This window comes from Panthera leo, chromosome A1, assembly GCF_018350215.1.
Source record: "Panthera leo isolate Ple1 chromosome A1, P.leo_Ple1_pat1.1, whole genome shotgun sequence".
Taxonomy (NCBI): Eukaryota; Metazoa; Chordata; class Mammalia; order Carnivora; family Felidae; genus Panthera; species Panthera leo.
The window spans coordinates 137909841-137931774 of record NC_056679.1 but is presented as its reverse complement, the minus strand read 5'-3'; the positions used below and the strand labels follow the sequence as shown (position 1 = coordinate 137931774).

The 21934-nt window shown below is 38.8% G+C and overlaps 1 protein-coding gene, 1 non-coding gene and 1 pseudogene across 3 annotated transcripts; 2 read left to right on the top strand and 1 right to left on the bottom strand.

The window, feature by feature from the left end:
- Positions 1-3038: 3038 nt before the first annotated feature.
- Positions 3039-9742, bottom strand: BTF3 (basic transcription factor 3). 2 transcript variants are annotated; one of them, XM_042940876.1, is made up of 6 exons: positions 9605-9742; positions 8956-9024; positions 5880-5993; positions 5193-5394; positions 3861-3917; positions 3039-3342 (listed from the first exon to the last, which is right to left on the bottom strand). In XM_042940876.1, exons 2-6 carry the CDS (start codon positions 9022-9024, stop codon positions 3296-3298), a joined length of 489 nt encoding a protein of 162 aa, XP_042796810.1. In that variant the 5' UTR covers positions 9605-9742; the 3' UTR covers positions 3039-3295. The 2 variants fall into 2 exon arrangements, with proteins under 2 accessions (XP_042796810.1, XP_042796803.1); XM_042940869.1 differs by lacking the exon at positions 9605-9742 and adding an exon at positions 9367-9581.
- Positions 9743-9863: 121 nt separating this feature from the next.
- LOC122221540 overlaps positions 9864-21934 on the top strand; it is a 36154-nt pseudogene continuing 24083 nt past the window's right edge.
- LOC122202541 lies at positions 19118-19222 on the top strand. The gene has a single exon (XR_006194719.1). It is a non-coding gene; the product is annotated as a U6 spliceosomal RNA (small nuclear RNA).

Below are 21934 nucleotides of genomic sequence, written 5' to 3'. Positions count from 1 at the left end.
ATAAATAAAATTGTCTAGTTTTGCAGTGCACAAAGTGTTCAGCCTAGAGATGTGATACTGTTTTCTTTGCTGACTATGCCTGCATTCCCCAAACATGCTGCAAAAATGGCATTCAAGACCGTGCTGATTGGAGTGATGAAAATTTATGTGAATAGAAGACTTTTCTAATCATTGTTTTGGAAAAGCCTTAAAAACCTGTTATTAGTTACCTTAAGACTTCTCTCCAAAAAAGAAAAGAAAAAATTGACATATGTATCTTATTGGGCAGAGGGGCCTCCTAAAGCATGAATCCGGTGTTATGTAACGGAGAAAAATGATTAGTAGAAATCAGACCCAACCTTTAGTGACCTTCAGCCCATTTTAAACTTGTTTCCAAATTTTAGAATGTAGCTTTCTGTCCTGTGCACCACAGGATTACTGGGAGGACGACACAACTGTACTCTAGTTTAACTACTTCAACAAAGAAAAGGTATTAATCCCAAGAGTTTTCAGATCAAAATTTGATCACTATCTCTTCATTGGCCGAGCCTTGGTTCTGATGCAGCTAAAAGCTAGTTTGGCCCAGGACTAGTCTTAAAATTAGTGGACACCTGCCAGCATGTAGTGACAGCGTCCAGAAGATCAACCAGATGAGAATCATCTGCCCCCTCTAAGCCAGCCAAGACTTAAAATTCTTTCTAGTAGTTGCTGAGGTCAAAAGAGCAGACCTAGGTTTGACTCTCGTGCTACCACACAACAGGCTGTGTTGATCTGACAAACTATTTTCACCTCTTGAAGTTGGCTTCCTTATCTGTACCACATGGCTCTTTGGGGGGGGGGGGCGAGATTATTATGATAACCAATGAGATTATATAAAACAAGTGGTACAGAGCCTAACACATAATAGCCGCCAGAACTGTGGGCAATTAAAGAAAAATTGTAAGGATATGGTAGATTGCAGTATTGTTCAAAAGTATTGGCTGTCCTGCTCTGAAGGAGTACATTTCTCCAGGCCTCGTGACCCTCAGATTGGACTATGCACATGACTTGCTCCGGCTGATGAAATTTGATTCATGACGTGCGTCGCTTCCTAAGTTTTCAGAGCCAGATGGTTGTTTGCTCTCTTTTCCCTGTCCTGAGACTAGCAATGTTCTGATCAGATGCTGTTCTTGCAGTAAAGTGGACCCCAGCCGCAGGCAAAGCACACGTATCAAGAGTGACAGAGAAATCTTTGTAGCAAGTAAAATAGTCATTTGTAACTGTAGCATAATCCTGATAGTGAAGGTGTTACAAGAACTTTTCTTATTAATATATAGCCACTAACACACACCAGACCATTTAAAAAATGGACCAAAGAAGTTTTCTTGAGGTTGTCGGAGAGTCTCTGACTACAGGCACAACAGAATTAACCCTACCCAGCATCTGTTAAAAGAAGCAAGTTGCCCTGTGTAGGCCTGGCCTGGAAACCGATTGCATTTCCTCATTTAGCCCCTTTCCTGTACAGATCTTGGGCAAACACCTGGGAGGATATTCAGGTAGTAGCATATTCTTCACAGGCCTAAGTCAGCCTGTCACTTTCAACTCCATTTCTTGAGATGAGTTGGGAAACTAACTTAAAATCTCATCTACTCCAAGTATGGCCAATGCACCTGCAGCATCAGACTCACCTGGGAGTAGATCAGAAATGAAAACCCTCAGGCCTCCTCTAGCCTTTCCCAATCTTCTGTCCTCCTTTAGACATTCTGTTTGGTCAGTTACATACAAGCAAAATTTGTTGAGTAACGGTGTTAAAAGCCAGCAAATGACCCATTTTCTCATTTGCTGGGAAGCCAAATGCTCCAGATAGAGGCTACCCCTGAGTCTGGCACCTGCAACTTTGTAGCAGAGCCTAACCTGACCCACAATACTCTGCAAACATGCACTTCTCTGTAATTTTGTAAACCATGGAGACTGCAGAGTCCGTTACTGTAGCAGTGGACTTTAACAAGACTGACACATCCTTGGAAAGTAATACAATGTTTAAATATGCAAATACTATCTACACAAGCATTTCATTTTTGTAGTTTACTTACAGTGACTTTTAGATATAGCTGCATAGTACCCTCACAAGGTACTTGCAAATTATTATGGAAATTTAACATTCTCATTGTTGCAAGAAAAAGCTAAAACTATTTTTTCATCTGGCCTTAAAGCAGATGACATTTATTTTAAATGCCATTTGTAAAATTTTAAGTTACTTCAACATTGATTGCTAATACAATTTAAGTAGCCTTATATTGAGACAGATTTTGGGGATGATGTCCTGATTGGGGTGCAGGGATAAGTATTGTTTGTTAAATCTCTTGCAACTGTACACATCATTTTTACTGTGTTATTTTAAAAAGAAAATGGGAGGAGCCACCTGGCTGCCTCAGTTTGTACAGCATGCATCTCTTGATCTTGGGAGTTGTAAGTCTGAGCCCCACGTTGGGTGCTGAGATTTCTTAAAATAAAAAAATACATAAATACATACAGTAAATTTTTTTAAAGAGAAAAAAGTAGCCCTACCACAGTGTTACCACTTGAATTTAATGAACATAAGGTGGCATTCCTAATACAAACACTACTTTTTACATGTGTCTTACAGAATATCCTACAAGGGTTATTAAGAGATTACTTTCCTTTTTAGGTAACTGAGTTACAACTAAAAAATGGAGCTACTCCTCCCTACTTCATAGACTGAGGATTAAATGAGAGAAAATTAAGTGCAATAATATATTAAAGGCACTTAGTATACATTTAAGAGATAGACTGTATTAAGAGAAAAAACTCATGCTCAAAGGAATATTTCATTCTCATTTTATAGTTATACCCATTACATAAACCACTGTAGCCCTGAGGATTGGAGAAAAGTTTTAAAACATAACTTTATATCACCTGTGTTACATTATATGGCCATTTAAAATCTTTAATCAAATTTCATCAAAGATTACCAGTCATATTACATGCCATGATTAGCTATGAATAACTTTGCTTTCTGTGTACAAATTAGTGTCCGTGAAATAAAAAATGAAACCATATACTAGGCAAAGAACTTTATTAATCTTGTTTCAAACTTTATTCCCAGGCTTCTTCAGCTTAATTAGCTGCAAAGAATGAATTGTGTATAAGCAAAAACTGAAAAGAGCTGCAGTGTCCAAGGGGCTTGGGCTTAAAAATATTAGAGATCTAGATTTTATCAGATCCATGAACAAAATTTTTAAAAAGCAGTCATAATATAAAATAGCAGCTCCCAGTAACTTCTTCAAGTTTTATCTTCTTCAGAAGTTGACTCAATTCAGTTTGCTTCATTCTTGGAAGCTTCATCAAAATTCTCCACAAGATCTAGAAAAAGAAAAAGGTAGAAACTCTGAAAAAAGCCAAACCTACACATCAATGGATTTTAAAGAGATTTACCAAGTAACAGCTAAGACAGAAAAACCCCTCCTAATTGCCAAGAGTTTTTCTGATTTTAGAATAGTTACACCATACCCCCAAGACTCTTGAACGATTTCTCCATGCCTTCTCATAAATTTATTGATCTCGAAGTAGGAAACAGGGGTCTCTTTTGTGATCTATTAGTTATTATATTCATGTGACAACATACATTTTTTATTCAATATTTAAAGTTAGATACCTATACCTACTTGGGATCCCAATCAGAAAAAACCAAGTCTACAAATTTAACTCCTAGTTAAATAACTCTGCATTATTTTCTCCATTCTGAAGAAGTGAGGTTCATGTCTACATTTTCTGTTCTTTACCTTATTACCTCCCCCCACAAGGTACTTTCCTAGAGTATAAAGATTTTTCATTCTTCCTTGCTAAGATTCTCTAATTTAACCACAAGTGAAGGTTCCTACCTGGAACTTCATCATCATCATCCTCTCCGGTAGCAAGTGGTGCCTTTCCATCCACAGCTGTGAAAGCGAAATATATATGTTACATACTTGTTAAGTTTTTAATAAACATCAACCAGAAAAACAGATGAAAGGCCAAGCATTGTTACAGTTTATATTCACGATTACAACAGTGACATTTGGGATTTCATCCCTAAGTACAAGCATTAACATGGCAGTCTACAAATGAACGAGAATGTTAACAGCCAACAAATCAAATTCCATACCCTTATTTCAAGCCCTCTGGCCACCACAGGCCCTGAGGTAGTATGAGAACAACAGAATGCCCCCAGGGTAGAGGTAAACCCATATACCAAATCATGGTAAAATTTCTTATGGGAGACAAATCAAGCTGTTTCTCAAATGCTGTTTTGTTAATGGCATAAGGGAGATGCTCAACAAACCTTTACTGAAATGAACATAAAAGGATCAAAAAATTAAATGCCTTTGATTAGTGGTAAGCATCCACTTTTTAAAACACAAAAAAGTAAACTACACTTAGGAGTTGAGACCTCACAGTACTAGCCCTGTAAGATTTTCAGTGGGATACTTCCAAAACCTACTTCAGCTCTGAAAGCCTTTCTAGAACCTCTTTCTTAAGTCTCTCACTGTGATACCCTCTCCCCCAACATATACATATACACACACACACACACCTCTCTCTATACAAACACACACACACACACACACACACACACACGTAAAAGGTCTAGCAAAATGTCTAGAAAAACATGGATGACTAAATAATGGACCACATAAGCCTATCTTGCTTCCACTTTCTTCAAAATTTTAATAAAAGGACCACAGCATAAAATACCTACATTTCTTAATGCACTTATTTAACTGCAGGATTTTCAGTCCTGAACAAAATCCCTATATTATAATTAAAAATACCCAAATAGTGCCAGGCCAGTTATTAAAACTACTGGTGATACCAGTTGTAAAAAATTTGATAATTTATAATATATTTTAATCAATTCTAAACTGTCAGTTATCAAAAATGCCCCAAACTAACATTTTCATCATTTCCAGCTAATGAAGGTAAAAAATTTTAACTCTAAGATCCAAAGCAAGAAAGTTAGAAAACAATCCACTGAATCAAGTATTAATGATCAATCACAGCATACTAGTTAACTTACTGAACACACTAAGAACACTTAAAAGCAGTGTAACAATCGTTATTTTTTAGAGGAAAACTGGCATGTCCAAATGTAAAGATACTCACATCTACTTGAAATCTTAGAAATTTACTGACAAATCAGTAACGCTAGGCAAAACCACTACTAGGAAACTTACATTGTTTGGGCAGAGCTTCAGCCAGCCTTCTTAAACTAGTCAGACTGTCTGCACCAAGTTGGTTTAAGATACTGGGTAACATTTCTGTCAGCTGCTTTGTCTCAGCATGGCCTGTAATGGTGAAAGTGTTCGCAGCCAGGGATGCCTGAACTTTAGGGTTGTTAAAGTGGATCACTGTTCCTTGGTTTGTGAACATATTCACCTATAAAGAAAAAAAGTTTTAATTAGCAACACCCACCAATATTCCTTTGAAGCCAAACATTCTATTAAGCAAAAGCTGAAGTCTGGCTAAGTAATCCACTCTTCCACTGTGAAGCACAGGTGCTATTTTGCCTGAAATGGAAAGTGCAATCTAATCACTTTGAGACTCAGCAATCTCCCTCCTATTTATTAATGGAGTGAAAGATTTTAAAAAATCATTTAATTCAGGAGCATTAAATTTTTTTTCTACCCACATCTTGTTCTATAAAGAAATAAAATTTGGGGAACCTGGGTGGCTCATTAGGTTGAGCATCCAATTCTTGATTGTGGCTCAGGTTCTCACGCTCATGAGACCAAGCCCTGCATGGGGCTCAGGGTGGACAGCAAGGAGCCTGCTTGGGATTCTCTCTCTCATTCTCTGCCCCGCTCATGCTCTCTCAAAAAATAAATACACTTAAAAAAATAAAAATAAAATTCGACACTTACTTCTTCAATACCAGAGATATTGTTTACTCCTAACTTCTTTAAGGAGAACTGAAGTTTTTTATCATCTGCTGTAGCTGTTCTATGAACCACCTTCTTCTTTCGGCGAGCAGTTCCCTGATTGAGGAGAAGATAACACACAAACATCATAACAAACAGTTTCTAATTCCTTTCTGACCTTTGGTCTGTTTAAGAAAATTACTCTAAGTATAAAGTTTTAGGCAGCAAGTAGGCAATGACAGAAGCCAAAAGAGGGTAACAAATCCTTAATAACTTCTCGTTTTGTCAGATACAAACAAATTATCTTTTCAAAATCCTATTATTTAGATTATGTGCTCCAGAAGAGCAGATAAAGAGGTGGCATTATGAACCTAAATTAGGCCTCATTAAAAGCTCCATATTCAGAACTATTAACCTTTTCGGTTTTTTTACATTAACCGATGAAAAATCAACATCCACTAATAGTCACAGGCAAGACAATGTATGACACATTCAAATGAGTCTGTATATAGACTTCTGTAACACCTAATAGTAAAATCTGAAATTCTTATCTTAATCTACAAGGCCCCTACATGATCTGCTCTGCCCCTATTATGCTGTTCTTGACAACATCTCTATCACATACGTATTCTCATCTTCAGCCACAGAAACCTCGTCTGAGTTCCTTAAACAGACCGTAAAGAGCCTGTGCACATACTGTTCCCTTCTTCCCCTAGCATCTGCACTGGCTTCCTCCCTTACTACAGATCTCTGTTCTTTTGGCACCGTTATCAGTGACCTTTCCCAACCACCCCATGTAAAAAAGTAACTCCAGCAGCCATCGTCTTCTATCTATCCAGCTTTATTTTTCTTCATAACAAATATTACTATAAGAGAGAAATGCATTTTATTGTCTGCCTCCCCTCACTAGAATGTAAGCTTCCATTCTGTTTACTGCTATAAAAAGTTTAAACCCTTTACACGGTATATAAGGCTCTTTAGGGAAAGGCTACCACCCACCTACCTCAATATACCCCAACCTCCATACCAGTTCCTATTTGTCCTTTAAAACCCTGTTCCAACCTCTTTCAGGCCTTCCCAAACCTCTGTAATTAACTGTCCCCAAGCAAAATCATTCCCACCCTTGTACTTCGGAAACACTTCTACTAAACTATGTACATTACACTATGAAACAGATCTTTCTTTTAGAAAAGATGCCTATCTCCCCTACTACCATTAAAGCTCCCTCAGGGACCATGAACTTCTTAAATTTCATATTCTCAGGACTGAGCACAATAAAGGCTTAAATAATGATAGTTAAACCAAATAAAATACCAACAGCTACAAAAAATACTGGTTACCAGACCCAAAAAAAGCCTTTAAGAATAGACCTCACCTTGATGTAGTCATGTAGCTATCTGGTTTCCAAATAATTGTCTCTAAATCTCTCTAAAAGACACTCTAACCGCTACTGTAAGATTATAAAAACAAAATGGACACACCTTCTATACATTCCACACACTTCACATGTGTAGAGTTCCATTTTTACTGATATAATTAAGTCATTATCAATGTTCTGATCAGATACTGAATACAGCATTTTTACAGGATCAGAGTAACCACAGAAAGATAGCACGCAAGCCCATTATTCAAGTTATTTCTCGTGAAACTCGTACTAAAAGAAATGATAGTTAAAAACACCAATATAAGAATATCCAAACACTGACCCACAAAGGCTATAATGAGTTTCCCTGGGACCTGAAGGCCACACCTAGCTTTTAACAATTGCTAAGGCGGCCAAGAAACACCTACTATTTGTTAATTGGCAGGTGCAGATCCTGAAGACTACCCGCTTCAGGAAAAAAAAAAAAAAATCAGGACACATTCGTTGCTGGCAAAGTCCAGGAATTTAACAGATACACATCTCCTTATTTAAGTCTAAGTGAAACTTTTGGCTATTTCACAGAATACTCTATTTGAAAGCAAATGTTTAAAGTTGGGAAAAACTAATAGATAACAAGCTTGGTAGCAGGGAAGCTTTACAAGTTTTGCCAAGTAAAGACACGCTCTGTTGGGACAAGCTACCACACCTTGTTAAATACTAGGAATGTGCTAACACAATGCAAAATACAACTAAGTAGATCTCTGTCTAGAGACAGATTTAAGTAAATTACTGATTTAAGTAAATTACTCAGAAAACAATCTAAAAATTTCCAAGTTCAAAAAAGAACACTCTTGAAAATCAGTATCAAGCAGAAAAAAACCCAATTAACCAAAACTTATCTAAAAACCTAGCAATCATTCTCATTCTCTCAGTTTTAGCATATTTACAAAGTCAAAATTGAGAGCTTATCTGCTTAGGTAGTAGTTTCAAATCCATAGTCACTGCTCTTAAATTTTGTGATGTACCTCTAACAAAGGTATCTTCCAAATATCCTAGAAAATATACAACTACTCTGGAATGCATTTAGCTAAGAAAGCACTACAGAAAGGTCTTAATGTGCAGGGAACACAAACTTCTACCTGTCAAGTACAATTATCCAGAACCTGACATTGTAAACTGCAGTTCAAAAGACAGGTGGAACTTAAATTCAGAGTTACCTTAATTATTTACAAAAAAAAAAAAAAAAAAAAAAAAAAAAAAAACAGAGAGAGAGAGAAAGAAAAAAGAAAAAAAAAAAGGCATCAGCACAGCACTGAAGGTATACAACTTAGGCCAAAACAAGTTAGGAGTAGGAGGGCCACAAGGATTATCTAACTGAAATGACACATTTTCTTACTAATCAACTTAGAAAACATTTTGTTGTACTAAAACACTGTAACAATGAAAACATTTTCACAGAAATGTTTATAAGTGGTCTCTTCACCTAGATTCACTTTTTTTTTTTTTTTTACTATACAACATGCGTGTCCCACTGATACACTCTACTGTGTATCATTTAACCCCGCCTCCTCCTTCCCACCCCACTTTGCGAACTCGATGAAATGCCCTCTAGAGACAGTGACAAGCCAACAATACCAAAAAAACAAACCCCCAAAAAACCCAAACCTGGAAACTTCAACAACAAAAAAAAAAACCCAAAAAACTATTAAAACTTACTTTCCCACCAATGCGCACTTGTGCTTGCAGTTTGGCGAGTTTCTCCTGGTTCATGATAGTTTCTTTCATCTAGAAAAACAGGAAACCCTCAGCGAGAAAAGGTCTAGTTATCTCCACCATTCTACGCTCGTTATTTCCCAAGACACGAGCAGAAGAAAAAACGTCCTTAACAGGCCGAGGCCTGAATCCCCAATCCACCCCGCAAAGCTCCCAATTTCAGTTTTGGGGGAGCGCAAAGGGCACCCACCTTCCTACCCCTCCTCCACAACTCCCCCCCCCCTCCCTGCAGGCCCGAAAAACGGGCGCTAACCCATGCCTGATCACCCCCGGCCCCCCACCCCCGGCCCTGGCCCGGCCTCGGCCTAGCCAGGGCCGGCCCGGCCCGGCCACTCTCCGCAAGCCTCGCGGTACCTGAGGCTCCTGTCCTCGGGTTCCGCCGCGAGGTGGAGGAAGAGACGGCGTCGCCTCGCCCCCAGGGCAGCCGCCCCTGGCTCGACCTCGCCCCCGAGAGTCAGCCTGAGTGGGTGCGCCTGTCCGTCGCATCGCCTTCCTCTCCTCAGCCCTGTCCCTCCCTGTCTCGCTCCTTCCGGGCACTTCCCGCCCCCGTTCCCGTCCTCCTCCCACGCCGGCGTCCAGAGCCTTTTTGTACCTTGTTGGAGCGGAAATGGGACCGCGCGGGGGACTAGGGTAGGCGCTCAGGGGGTCTCGGGTGGACCAGCTGAGATTAGGCGCACACACGCGGGGACGCAAGATGGCAGCTAGAGGGAGGCCGGAAGTGATGCAACACTGCTTCCTCCTAGAGTCAGGAAACGGACTTGGCTGCGAGCTCAGCTGCTCGCTGCGCACGCGCGGCTGCAGGCCGAGGCGTTTGTGACGGTCGCGTGGGTCACATTTCTCGTCAGCGCGGGCCAGGTTGAGACCTCCCGAGGGACTCTGTGCTGGAGGCACCGCGAGTGGTCCTGGGAAAGGCCATAAAGGAGTCAGAAAGAACGGTTCTTTGCACAGTTAGGGTTGAGTAAGTCGGCCCCGATCCCCAAATTCTTTACCTTCAGAAGAAAGGGCATTTCCCATCTGCGGAAACGCTTGGGGCGCCCAGAGTGTGCTCACCTCTTTGGTCGCTCTCGCTCGCTGGATGGTGTAGATTGGAGCAGTCGTCTGAATGTTTTAGAATTTACCCTCCGGTAGAAATAAGCCTTTGACAAGACATTTTGGCCAAACGTTGTCAAAATAAGCTAAGAGGAGGTTTGGGTAGGTTGCAGGACCGTGGTTCACAGGTTTTCTGGGTTGAGTGTTCAGAATGCATCCCCGAGTCCCACTCCTCAAAAGCGGTTCATTCGGACTGGGATGGAACCGGGTAATCTGCATTTCAGCAAGCGTAGCAGGTCTCACCTGAGACCCCTGTACTTGATTACATTACTTGTTTCTTTAACAAAAAGTTGACTCCTTGATCCTTATTTGGCACGGATTTTACAATTAGCGATTCACAGTTGAACCAACTTTGTTTCTGAACTAGGTAGTGCAATCAAGGGAGAATTTGTGCCCGGTGTGTTTACAGAGACTTTTGGTATGAGTTAAAATTTCCTGAACGGTAGGACGAGCTTTAAGACAACGTTAACGTCAAACTACTTATATTTTAAAATGGCGATTTAAGTCAGAATGCTATCTGGTCAGCCTTTTGGTGGTCTTAGCTATGAAAAGCCTTCGCAGGGTCAAAAATGAGTCCCAAATCTCTAAGAAAAATACAATTTATACAGCAGGGAAACTTGTGTAGGTGCAGATTTCTAATTAAGATGAATCTTTTTGTATACTTCTCACCTGTACATTTGTTAAAATGTGGTGTCTCTAAGAAAACAGGACATCAGTATTGCTTTGTTAGGGTAATTGTAACAGTTGATATCTTCTTAGAAAACAATGTTGCTCCTATATAAGACAAGTTTAGTACAGAAAAAGATGTACTATTAGGCTATGTGGGTTACTGTAGAGGTCAAGATGACAGTGCAAACATCAGTCAGTGCTATAGAAATATTACAAAATATATAGAAATAGTCCCCTTTTTGAAAGTACGTCTTTGTTCAGGAACAGATTTTTTCCCCTTCTTCCATGTTACATTGAGGACATTTGAAACTTCCTATTCAATTTTTTTTTTTTAACGTTTATATATTTTTGAGACAGAGAGAGACAGAGCATGAATGGGGGAGGGACAGAGAGAGGGAGACACAGAATCCGAAACAGGCTCCAGGCTCTGAGCTGTCAGCACAGAGCCCGATGTAGGGCTCGAACCCACAAACCATGAGATCATGACCTGAGCCAAAGTCAGTGTTTTCTGAGCATTTACATAAACCCAAGATTCTTCTACCTGTCACCTGATTCACCTTTTAGACACCTGTTTTCTGGAAGTAGCCCAGGTTATTTTCCTTTGATTCCCATGTTTCTGTCTTGTACTTTTCTAATTTTTAAGACTTTTATCATGTTGAAAAATATGAAAGATGCCCTCATAGTAAGAAAAGAACATTTTGAATTTTGACTTCTGCTACATTTGCTTATTTTGTGAATGGTTAGGAAATTCAGATTCTGCTAATATTTATATACAAGGCTTTTAAAAAAAGTAACTGAAAGGGTTTTTTTTTAACTCCAAAAAAAAGTTACTAAGTTACTATCTTAATCAGTGCTGACAAAGGAATAATTTATGATGTCTAGGGCAAATAAAAATTACTGGCTCCCACACTTAACTGCTTAGCTTGAACAAACCTAAGACTCATTTACTGAAGCATTCAACATGTCCTCTGTCAATAGAGCAGGTAAGAAGGGGGAAACCTGTTTGCTCTCCTTGGTTTATAGTTTATGGTCTAATCAAAGTCCATGAATTGTTTTCACCTCTCTGTTGGATTTAAGTTAGCTTCAGCAAGAGGTAAATATTTACTTTGTTTAATATTTATTAAGATCGCATTTTGACCCACAAGAGATCTTGGAAATCGCTGAGAATAAATATTCCCATGCTTCTAGTTGCTTTGTGATCTGGCCATTGACTGATAGCCACAATGGACCTTTTTTTCGTTTGTTTCTAAACCTGCTTGAACTTCTAATATAACTCACCTTTGTCAAGTTAATGGCTGCACCTCATGTAGCTTTTGGTTTAAATGTCTCAGGAAAGCCTTCTCTGACACCCTCAGCCCCATTAAGTTACCTCCATCATTATTTTTAGTTGTGGTACTTTATTAAATGCAAATGGTGGTTTGATAATTTTGTGGAGTTAATGGATAATTCAACTAGGAATCTTAATAACACTTTCTACTAGGTTAATGTCGAGTGTTGGCTCTTTAACAGCTGGATCCTCAAAGAACTCTTAGGAGTGCTCTTATGAGGTAGGTTGTTCCCATATTACTTTACTTATTTTTGGCCATCTAACTAAAGTGTAGAGAATCAAGATGTGAAGATTGACATGACCTCATCTTCCCTCCATCAGTTCTACCATCTCTGTATATCTGAACCTATAAATATTGCCTGCCTTCTTATTACACACAGGAGAATATTCCCTCTACTTGTACTTTTGTGTATTTCATTCAGGACCTTGATTCTTCTGTTGCATCCCCTCCTATATCTCTTCCCCCCCCCCCCCTTTGAACTGGATCATCCTCCCTGCACACTAAAATGCCTCATTATCATGTATCTCAAGAGAAAAGAAAATGAAAGACTCTTTTTGACCTCTCTTCCCCTCCAGCCACTACTTACTTTTTGTGTTCCCTTTTATAGCAAAATCTTTCCAAAGAATTGTCTAACCCTCCATCTTGACAATTCCAAAAGGTAGATTCCTAGTTCTTACTTTACTCTTTAGGTAGCATTTGAATTACTTGGCTGCTTCCACATTTTTGAAACTTGTTTTTTTCCTCTAGGCTCCCAGAACCTCTCACTTGCTGATTTCCTCTCACTGGCATCTCAGTCTGCTTTGCTTTATCTTATTTTTCTGACTTTTAAATATTAGAGTTGCTTACAGTTTAGTCCTATGTTCTTTTCTGCCTGTACTCTCCCTAAACATTTTCATCCATTCCCATCGCTTTAAATGTCATCTTTAGTTTGATGAGTCCCAAATTTATAATTCCAGCCCTAACTTTTTGAATACCAGACTGAATATTCCTTTTACATTATTGTGGAAAACTTCAAGTACATAAGAGTACAAATAATAAAGTGAACTTCTATCAAAACATTGCACAGTATCAACAGTTATTAAATTAATACATACATATTTTGATTTTATTCTGAATTTTGTTTCAGAAAACTTCTATATATATAAGGTCTCTCCGGGAGAAAGATACAGAAAGTTGAGTGCTGGGAAAAGGAGGAGGAGCAGAGGGCTTTTTTGTTTCACAGAGAACCCTGGTACAGAAGCAGTTGAGTGAACATGGGGAGAGGAAAGTGTGCTTCAAAAGGAAAGATTTACTGAAGTCGTAGGGATGTCCAAAGCATCTTTCTGTTTTTGTTTTTGTTTTTTTCTTGGTGATGTCTACACCCAACGTGAAGCTGGAACTCATAACCCCAAGATCAAAAGTCCATGTTCCTGCATCTGAGCCAGCCAGGCGCCACCAAAGCATCTTTTAAAAAATCTCAGTCACCTAATATAGTCTGTATTTCTGAGACCAGAGTGGAACCAAGGAGGTCAATTGCTTTTTTATAAGAAAAAAAAATACTTTAAATGTTTAATTGCTGGGGGAAAAAAAAGCCCACTGAAAATAAGTTGCTCTCAGAATATGTCTTGTCTGCAGTCAAACAAGGATGATAAATGGTAGGAAGCTCCTGGAGAGTCATGAAAGCAAAGCATGGAAGTCTACGTTATCCAAATTTTGCTAATTATCTATTTAGCATACTGTTTATTAAACACACTAAAATATTTTTAAGGGCTTTCACAGCTATGTAAATCTCCCCAATTCTTTTATCTTCATGAAGTCTTTCAAATTCCTTAAGATAATAATGCTTTATAGAGGCCAGTTTTCTTTCATTTTATCTTGCAACATTTGCTAGTGTTTATTAGTTGTACTTCAATTTCTCAATGCTTATATGCTGATGATTCAGTAGGGGCCTTCTTGTGAATAGGATAAATCAAAGTGAGAATTGTATCTTCTACTAGAGTAGAAGCAAGTGCTACAGTAACAGTGCATCAGTATGGCTGATGGAGTTTGTTGCTATTTTCAGCATTTTGGTATTAAAACTGATGTGGCAACAAGAGGAGGAGGAGCGACAAACTGGTAAACTTTAGTTGCTTTAGTGAGTTTGTGGAATTGTAATTTATAAAGACAGGAGAGGACTTGGCATATAAAGAACAGGAGTATAGAGAACTTCAAGGAAACTAAAATCCCGCAGAAAAAATATATATACTGTTTATTTGTGTATCTTTTAAGTGGCTGGAAAATACTGCCAACAAGAAAGTAATGGAAACTTGATACCCTTTTTATTTTTTATTTAAAAAAATTTTTTCTAATGTTTTTATTTATTTTTGAGACAGAGAGAGACAGAGCATGAGCAGGGAGGGGCAGAGAGAGAGGGAGACAAAGAATCTGAAGCAGGCTCCAGGCTCCGAGCTGTCAGCACAGAGCCCGACGCGGGGCTTGAACTCACACACCGCAAGATCATGACCTGAGCCAAAGTCGGACGCTCAACCGACTGAGCCACCCAGGTGCCCCTTGATACCCTTTTTAAAGAAATATTGTAATTTAATACTTATTAACTTTGCCAACATCCAACATCCTTGTTTGCTCTTCTTGGGAGTCTGAACTTGTTTTTTGTATTTTTTTTTTTTTTTAATGTTTAATTTTGAGAGCAAGGAAACTCAGGAACCCTCAAGATCATGACCTGAAGTTAGACTCTTAACCGACTGAGCCATCCAGGTGCCCCTGAACTTGTATTCTTGGTTTAGAGAATAAGGAGTGGTAGGAAGAAGGAAGGCGATGTAGGAGATTGACACTGTGTGCATTTTATATCATTTTGGAGCTGCAGAGGTATTACAGGTTAAAGTGGTTTAAACTTTGGTTTGAGAAGAGGACACAGAGAGCCAGAGGATAATTAAACTCTAAAGGCATATCTGGGAAGTGGGTGGAGTTAACACAAATTTAGGAAGTAAAAGTAAATAAATCATTCAACAGTTTGAAGCAGTGTTTCTGGTAGAGAATGCCAGCAGAGCTTAACTTTTTAATAGAAAAAGTGGTTTTGCCTTTTCTATTTTAGGTTACGTTTTAGCACCTTTAACGATATATTCTGCAATTTATTGGGGAAAAATTTTTAAAAGATTTTATTTGCTCAAAGAAAGCAATCTGACTGCAGAAGCCAAATCTATAAACACTTTAAAATGTAAACTCTGGGATAACTTCATGACTACCAAATTGTAACTGATTCAGCTTCTTGTTTCAGTACTTGATCTTTTCCCAAGCTCCAGTCTAGTGCCAACCAGGATCATTACACACCCCCAGGGGTATTTCATTCTTTTGGCTGAAGGGCTGTCCTGAAGTCTACACCCTTCACATTAACTGTCAGGACACCCACTATTCGTTTGTCAGATATGTCATACTGCTTATATATTACTATTTATTTATTTATAGACAAAACAGAAGTTGTCAGGGTAGAAAATAACTTAAAAGACGAACATATAATTAGTAACTTCATTTGGTTAATAAAACTATCCATATTTTCAACCTAGAGGACGTTTCGTTTTGTATATTCCTGTATCATTTATCACTGATGTAAAAGAATGAAAAAAATCAGAAATAATTATTTCGTTGTTTGCATTTGGGTGATAGATTCAATATTTTTAATATATGGTAGGATGACTGTCTTTTTTTCATTCTTGAAGTTGACCTATTTGCAGGCTTCTATTCCATATACATGTTAGGTTTTGTTAAATTATTTTAAAATTTTATTGAGATTCTATAGATTAATTGGGATGCTTTTATATCTTTGCTAATTGTATGAGTCTGCACTCAGTTGCAATAAATAGATCTGGCTATTTTAAGTATATAGGGATTTAGTATAGGGAATTGGGGCTTAGAATATTATTTAAAAGGCTGGAAGAGTGGACTTTAGCTAGACCATCAGAAATGAGTCCTAGGATAGTATATCAGAGCTAGACTGTTAAGGGAGCTGTTGCTATTGCCCCTACCGGTCAGGTGGATGGAGAATCAAGACCCCAGGACTAGAATTATCAGTGTTAAGGATGGACTACCATAGCTACAATGTAAGAATCAAGAAGATACTGTAATACTCAACGCCCACAAAGCCAATGACTGTGCTCTAGAAAGCTGCTGCAGAAAACAACTCCTATATTCACCACCATGCTTGCCATCCAAAAAACAAAGCAGCAGGAAGAAGGCTTTGGTTTTCCACACTCCAGATCTTACTTACATGTACCTAATTGGCAGAAATCATTTACTTCTAGAACACTTAACTGCAAGGATATCTGGGAAATGTAGTTCTTAACTTTTCAACATTTATAGTACAGAAAGTAAGCTTAAAAGAAATTTGAATAAATGCTGAGTGCCAGGCTACCTTATACCGTGAATATAGCACCACTATTATTTCAAATATTTTACGTATTTATTTTACTTACATAATTTTTAAAAGATTTTTAAAACTGTTTATTTTTGAGAAAGAGAGAGGGAGAGAGAGAGAGAAGGCAAATGTGGGAGGGGCAGAGAGAGAGAAGGAGACACAGAATCCAAAGCAGGTTCCAGGCTCTGCACTGTCAGCACATTGCCTGACACAGGGCTCGAACTCACGAACTGCGAGATCATGACCTGAGCTGAAGTTGGAGGCTCACTAACCCAGCCACCCAGGGGCCTCTTCCTCAACATTTTTGTATCTCAGGTTTTCCTTTTCAGTTATTTTATTGTTATTTTTAAAAAATGTTTATTTACTTTGGGGGAGGGGCAGAGAGAGGGGGACAGAGGATTGGAAAGGGGGATTTTCACTGACAGGCTGACAGCAGGGAGCCCAATGTGGGGCTCGAACCCACGGACCACAAGATCATGACCTGAGCCGAAGTCAGATGCTCAACGGACTGAGCCACCCAGGCACCCCTTATTGTTTTTTTTATTCAGGTAGAGTTGACACACAATGTTACATTAGTTTCAGTGTACAACTTAGTGATTTGACAAGTTTATATGTTACCCTCTGTTCACCACAAGTGTACCTACCATCTGTCCCTTTACATCACTATTACAATATCATTGACTGTATTCATGATGGTGTGCCTTTTAATCCTGTGACTTGCTCATTCTATCTCCCTCTCCCCTCTACCCATTCTGCCTACCTCTCCTCCTTCCACTCACTCTCCCCTCTGGCAATCATCATTTTGTTCTCTGTATTTATAGTTCTGATTCTGCTTTTTGTTTGTTTATTCATTTTTTTGAAGATTCCATTTATGAAGGAAATCATACGGTATTTGTCTTCCTCAGTCTGACTTACTTAGCATCATACCCTAGGTCCTTCCATGTCATAATTTCATCCTTTTTATGGCTGTGTAATATTCCTGTGTGTGTGTGTGTGTGTGTGTGTGTGTGTGTGTGTGTGTGTACACACACATTTTCTTTACCCATTTTTCTTTTGATGGACACTTAGGTTATATCCATGTCTTGGCTATTGTAAATTATGCTGCAGTTAACATAGGGGTGCATAGATCTTTTCAAGTTAGTGTTTTTGTTTTCCCTGGGTAAATACCCAATAGTGGGATTATTGGATCATACCGTATTTCTATTTTTAATTTCCTGAGGAACCTCCATACTATTTTCCACATTGCCTGCACCAGTTTGTATTCTCACCAACAGTGCACAAGGTTTCCATTTCCTCTTCGTTCTCACCAACACTTGTTTTTCATCTTTTTGACAAGACAGGCGTGTGGTAATATTTTTTTTTGTGATTCTGATTTGCATTCCCCTAATGATGAGTGATGTTGAGCATCGTTTCATGTGTCTGTTGGCCATCTGTATATCTTCTTTGGGAAAATGTCTATTCAGGTCCTCTGCCCATTTTTTTAATCGGATTGTTTGGGTTTTTTTGATATTCACTTATGTAAGTTTGGATAGTAACTTCTTATGTGTCATTTGCTATTACCTTCTCTCATTTGATATAGGGTGTCTTTTTGTTTTATTGGTGGCTTTCCTTGCAGTGCAAAAGTTGTGTGTGTGTGTGTGTGTGTGTGTGTGTGTGTGTGTGTGTGTAGTCCCAATAGTTTATTTTTGCTTTTGTTGCTCTTGCTTCAAGAGACATATCTAGGAAAATGTTGATATGTCTGATGTCAGAGAAATTATTGCCTGTGTTTTCTTCTAGGATTTTTATGGTTTTAAGTCCCACGATGAGGTCTTTAATCCATTTTGAGCTTGATTTTGGGTATGTTATTAGAAAGTAGGCCGGTTTAATTCTTTTACTATAGCTGTCCAGTATTGCCAGCACCATTTATTGAAAAGACTGTCATTTCCCCATTGTATATTCTTACCTCCTTTGTCATAGATTAATTGACCATATAATTGTAGATTTATTTCTGGGGTCTCTGTTCTGTTCCAATAATAAATATTTTTTGCTATAAAATATTAATCAGGTGGTAGTAATATTTTTCACCCTCCTGAGTTTTACAGAACTGAAAATTTCAATGTTATCCTCCCTTATTTTCTCTGAGCATACAGTCTGTTTTGAGCTCAGATCTGCTGAATACATGAAGAGAATGACATTGGCATTAAATCTGTGTCGAAAGCACAAATCATGGTTATAATTTGAGTATCATGGTTAATTTTTATTTTTTTATTATTAAAAAAAATTTTTAATACTTATTTTTGAGAGAGAGAGAGAGAGACAGAGTGTGAACAGGGTAGGGGCAGAGAGAGAGGGAGTCATAGAATCTGAAGCAGGCTCCAGGCTCTGGGCCTGTCAGCACAGAGCCCCACGTGGGGCTTGAACCCATGAACCACGAAATCATGACCTGAACCAAAGTCAGACGCTTAACTGACTGAGCTAGCCAGGTTCCCCCTGTGGCTAATTTTTAGATATTGTTCTTTGCTGTTGATTCAAACAAATGAGGAGGAGTATAAATCAGTATATAAAACTGATTGTACTCACTAAAACAGAATCATGGCTTCATATTTCCATTATAAATAGCCTTTTCACATACATTATCAAGACTGAATTGAGTGTTCACTTCATCAGTACTTACACTAAAATTAGAACAATACAGAGAAGAGTAGCATGGCCCCTCTGCAAGGATAACATGCGAATTTGTGAAGGGCTCCATATTTTCTTTAAATTTTTAAAATTTTTTTATTATTTTTGAGAGATAAAGTGTGAGTGGGGGAGGGGCAGAGGGAGAGGAAGAGAGAGAATCTTAAGCAGGCTGCATCCTGAGTGCAGACTCCAATGTGGGGCTCGATCTCCCAACCATGGGATCATGAGCTAGCTGAAATCAAGAGTTAGACACTTAACTGACTGAGCCACCAGGTGCCTCCCCCACCCCCAATTTTTTTAAAAGACTGAATAGGAAATCTTCACAAACTATGGTCAGTTATTCCAGTTTCATTTCGACTGCAGTCCTTGGACAAATAGATTTGAACCTGTTTGCTTACCTGTAAAGGTCCTCAAACTTGACTGTGAGTCACAATTTCTGGGAGAGCTCAAAGAAACAAATGTAGCTAGAGGGCCACGCTCACTGAAGGAGGCTGGGGCCAGGGCTTAGGCTTCTGTGTTTTTATCAAGTTTCCCCAGAAATTTGAGAACTATTGTCTTAGTATGCTTCTATGGATTGATTGATCTTCACACATTTTATTTATTCATTTATGTGCATATATATAAACAAACATGAACTAGCTAGGAATGGTCATGTAGTGCTGAGACCTCAGAGATGACAGAAGCAGCCCTGCCCTAAAAAGTTCTCAGTTTAGTGGAAGAGACAAACTGTTAATTGCAGTGTGGTGTTCTGTGCTCTGAAACAGATGGGATGCTGAGGCAGCAGGAAGGAAGGGCATCACACTTCTCCTGGAATTGCACATCAGGGAGTATTTCGTTGGTCTGAAGGGTTAGAGGAATCAACTGAGTAAGAGTGAGAGGAGAGCATTTTAGGCACAGAAGAATAAGGAGGCACAAACCACAAGGAATTTGACAAGCTAGAGTATTATTTCCCAAACCATGGGACACTTCCCTCACTAAGCAGATTTTAGTGATTTAGGTGGTTCATGGTGGATAAGTCATTACATAGTGATGGAAATCTCCTCCCAATTCTTTTCTGCATCTTTTGTAAGAAGAACATCTTTTTTGGCTGGCTCTAGTAAGTAACAGCTTTGTAACATTTGCTAATTTCCTTTTAAAGAAAGTAGCCTTGGGGGCACCTAGATGGCTTAGTCAATTAAGGGGCCACCTCGATTTCTGCTCATGTCATGATCTCGCAGTTCGTGAGTTCAAGCCCCACGTCAGGCTTTCTGCTGTTGGCACAGAGCTTGCTTCAGATCCTCTGTCCCTGTCTTTCTGCCCCTCCCCTGTTTGCACCATCTCTCTCTGTCTCAAAAATAAACATACATTAAAAAAAAAAAAAAAAAAGAGGAAAGTTGTCTTAATCTCAGAGCTTCAGCTGGCAGCATTATCTAGGTAGAATTAAACTTTTATCTTCGCTATATGGCAGTTGAAGCTAACTTGCTAACTGACTTTTTGGTAGAAATACAAAGTTTCCTTTTTAAAATAATCTATTGGAATAATTAAAATTGATCTATATAAAAAATATTAAATAGCTAGTTCATTTGTTACTTGAGTATGCCAAAAATTGTGAGCAAAGTATATGAATGAATTTTTGAAGTTTAATATGGAGGTCAGTGGCAAGAGGTAAGGCTACAAAGACAAAGCAATTATGAGGGAACCTGGAGGCAATGCTAAGGACCTTGAGTTTTATTATAAAGTGAGTGGAGGTGTCATGAAGATGTTAAACAAGAGAAAGTTAGACTTGGAAAAAGCCACAAAAGATAATGCCAGAGTGAAGTGAAGAGGCTGGTAAGGGGGAGAGAGGTAGAGGGAATTCACAAATAGGTTTGGCTAAAAATAATCCAGAGCTGTTCTTGATGGACTTGTCTATTCATTAAATCAGTGGAGACTTTGAAGAGGGTGAGGTTGATCACTTTAGGAGCTTTCGGCCCCATTTAGCTGATAGCTGCAGCTTGGGTATGAACCAAATGGCTAGTTTAAGAATATAAAGCATGACACTTCCACAGACTATTAGTTACAGAGGTAATATTCCACGCTAAAATTTTTATGAGAAATTTGGAGTATAGCAAAGTTACTGTTCTCTGATAATAGGTACGAAAAATATGTACCATTAAAAATCAAAACGAAAGGGGGGGTGCTTTGCTGGCTCAGTCGACCAGTAGAGCATGTGACTTTTGATCTTGGGGTTTTTTGAGTCCCATGTTGGATATAGAGATTACTTAAAAATAAAATCTTCAAAAAAATTTAAAAAAAATCTTCTTCCATGTAATTTGAGTGAAATATTTCATATTGCTGCCCACTCCCCCAACATCTGGGTGCACAACTCTTGTCAAGTCATGGTTCCCACAGAGATTGGACCAAGAGTGAATGCCAGGGGCTCTAAACAGTGACCACGCTGGGTCATAGAACCAGATGCCAGACATCTGTCTTCTGTCAACCAGGATCAAAATGAAGTCCTATGCACTAGATGACTTAACATGTAACATATAACCTAAGCAAAGATTGCCCTGTTGCCTATTGAGCAAAATCTCAATTATAAGCCTTTCGTTCTCACCTTCTCAATAGCTGTGAAGATATGGGCCCTGGCAAAATGGCCTTGTACTCTTGGTTGGTTTTTTGTTTTTTTCTTGATGCTGGCCTGCCTTATTTTTTCAAGTATCTTTTTACTGGGGGACTCTTGGGTGGCTCAGGAGGTTAAGTATCTGACTCTTGATTTCAGCTCAGGTCATGAGCTCATGGTTGTGAGATCTGCCTCTCTGCCACTCAC

Coding starts and splice junctions, on each gene's coding strand:
- BTF3 (XM_042940869.1), bottom strand. CDS start 9,498: ATGCGACGGACAGGCGCACCCACTCAGGCTGACTCTCGGGGGCGAGGT. Junction 9,025..9,366: donor CCCGAGGACAGGAGCCTCAG/GTACCGCGAGGC, acceptor CTGTTTTTCTAG/ATGAAAGAAACTATCATGAA. Junction 5,994..8,955: donor AAGTGCGCATTGGTGGGAAA/GTAAGTTTTAAT, acceptor CTCCTCAATCAG/GGAACTGCTCGCCGAAAGAA.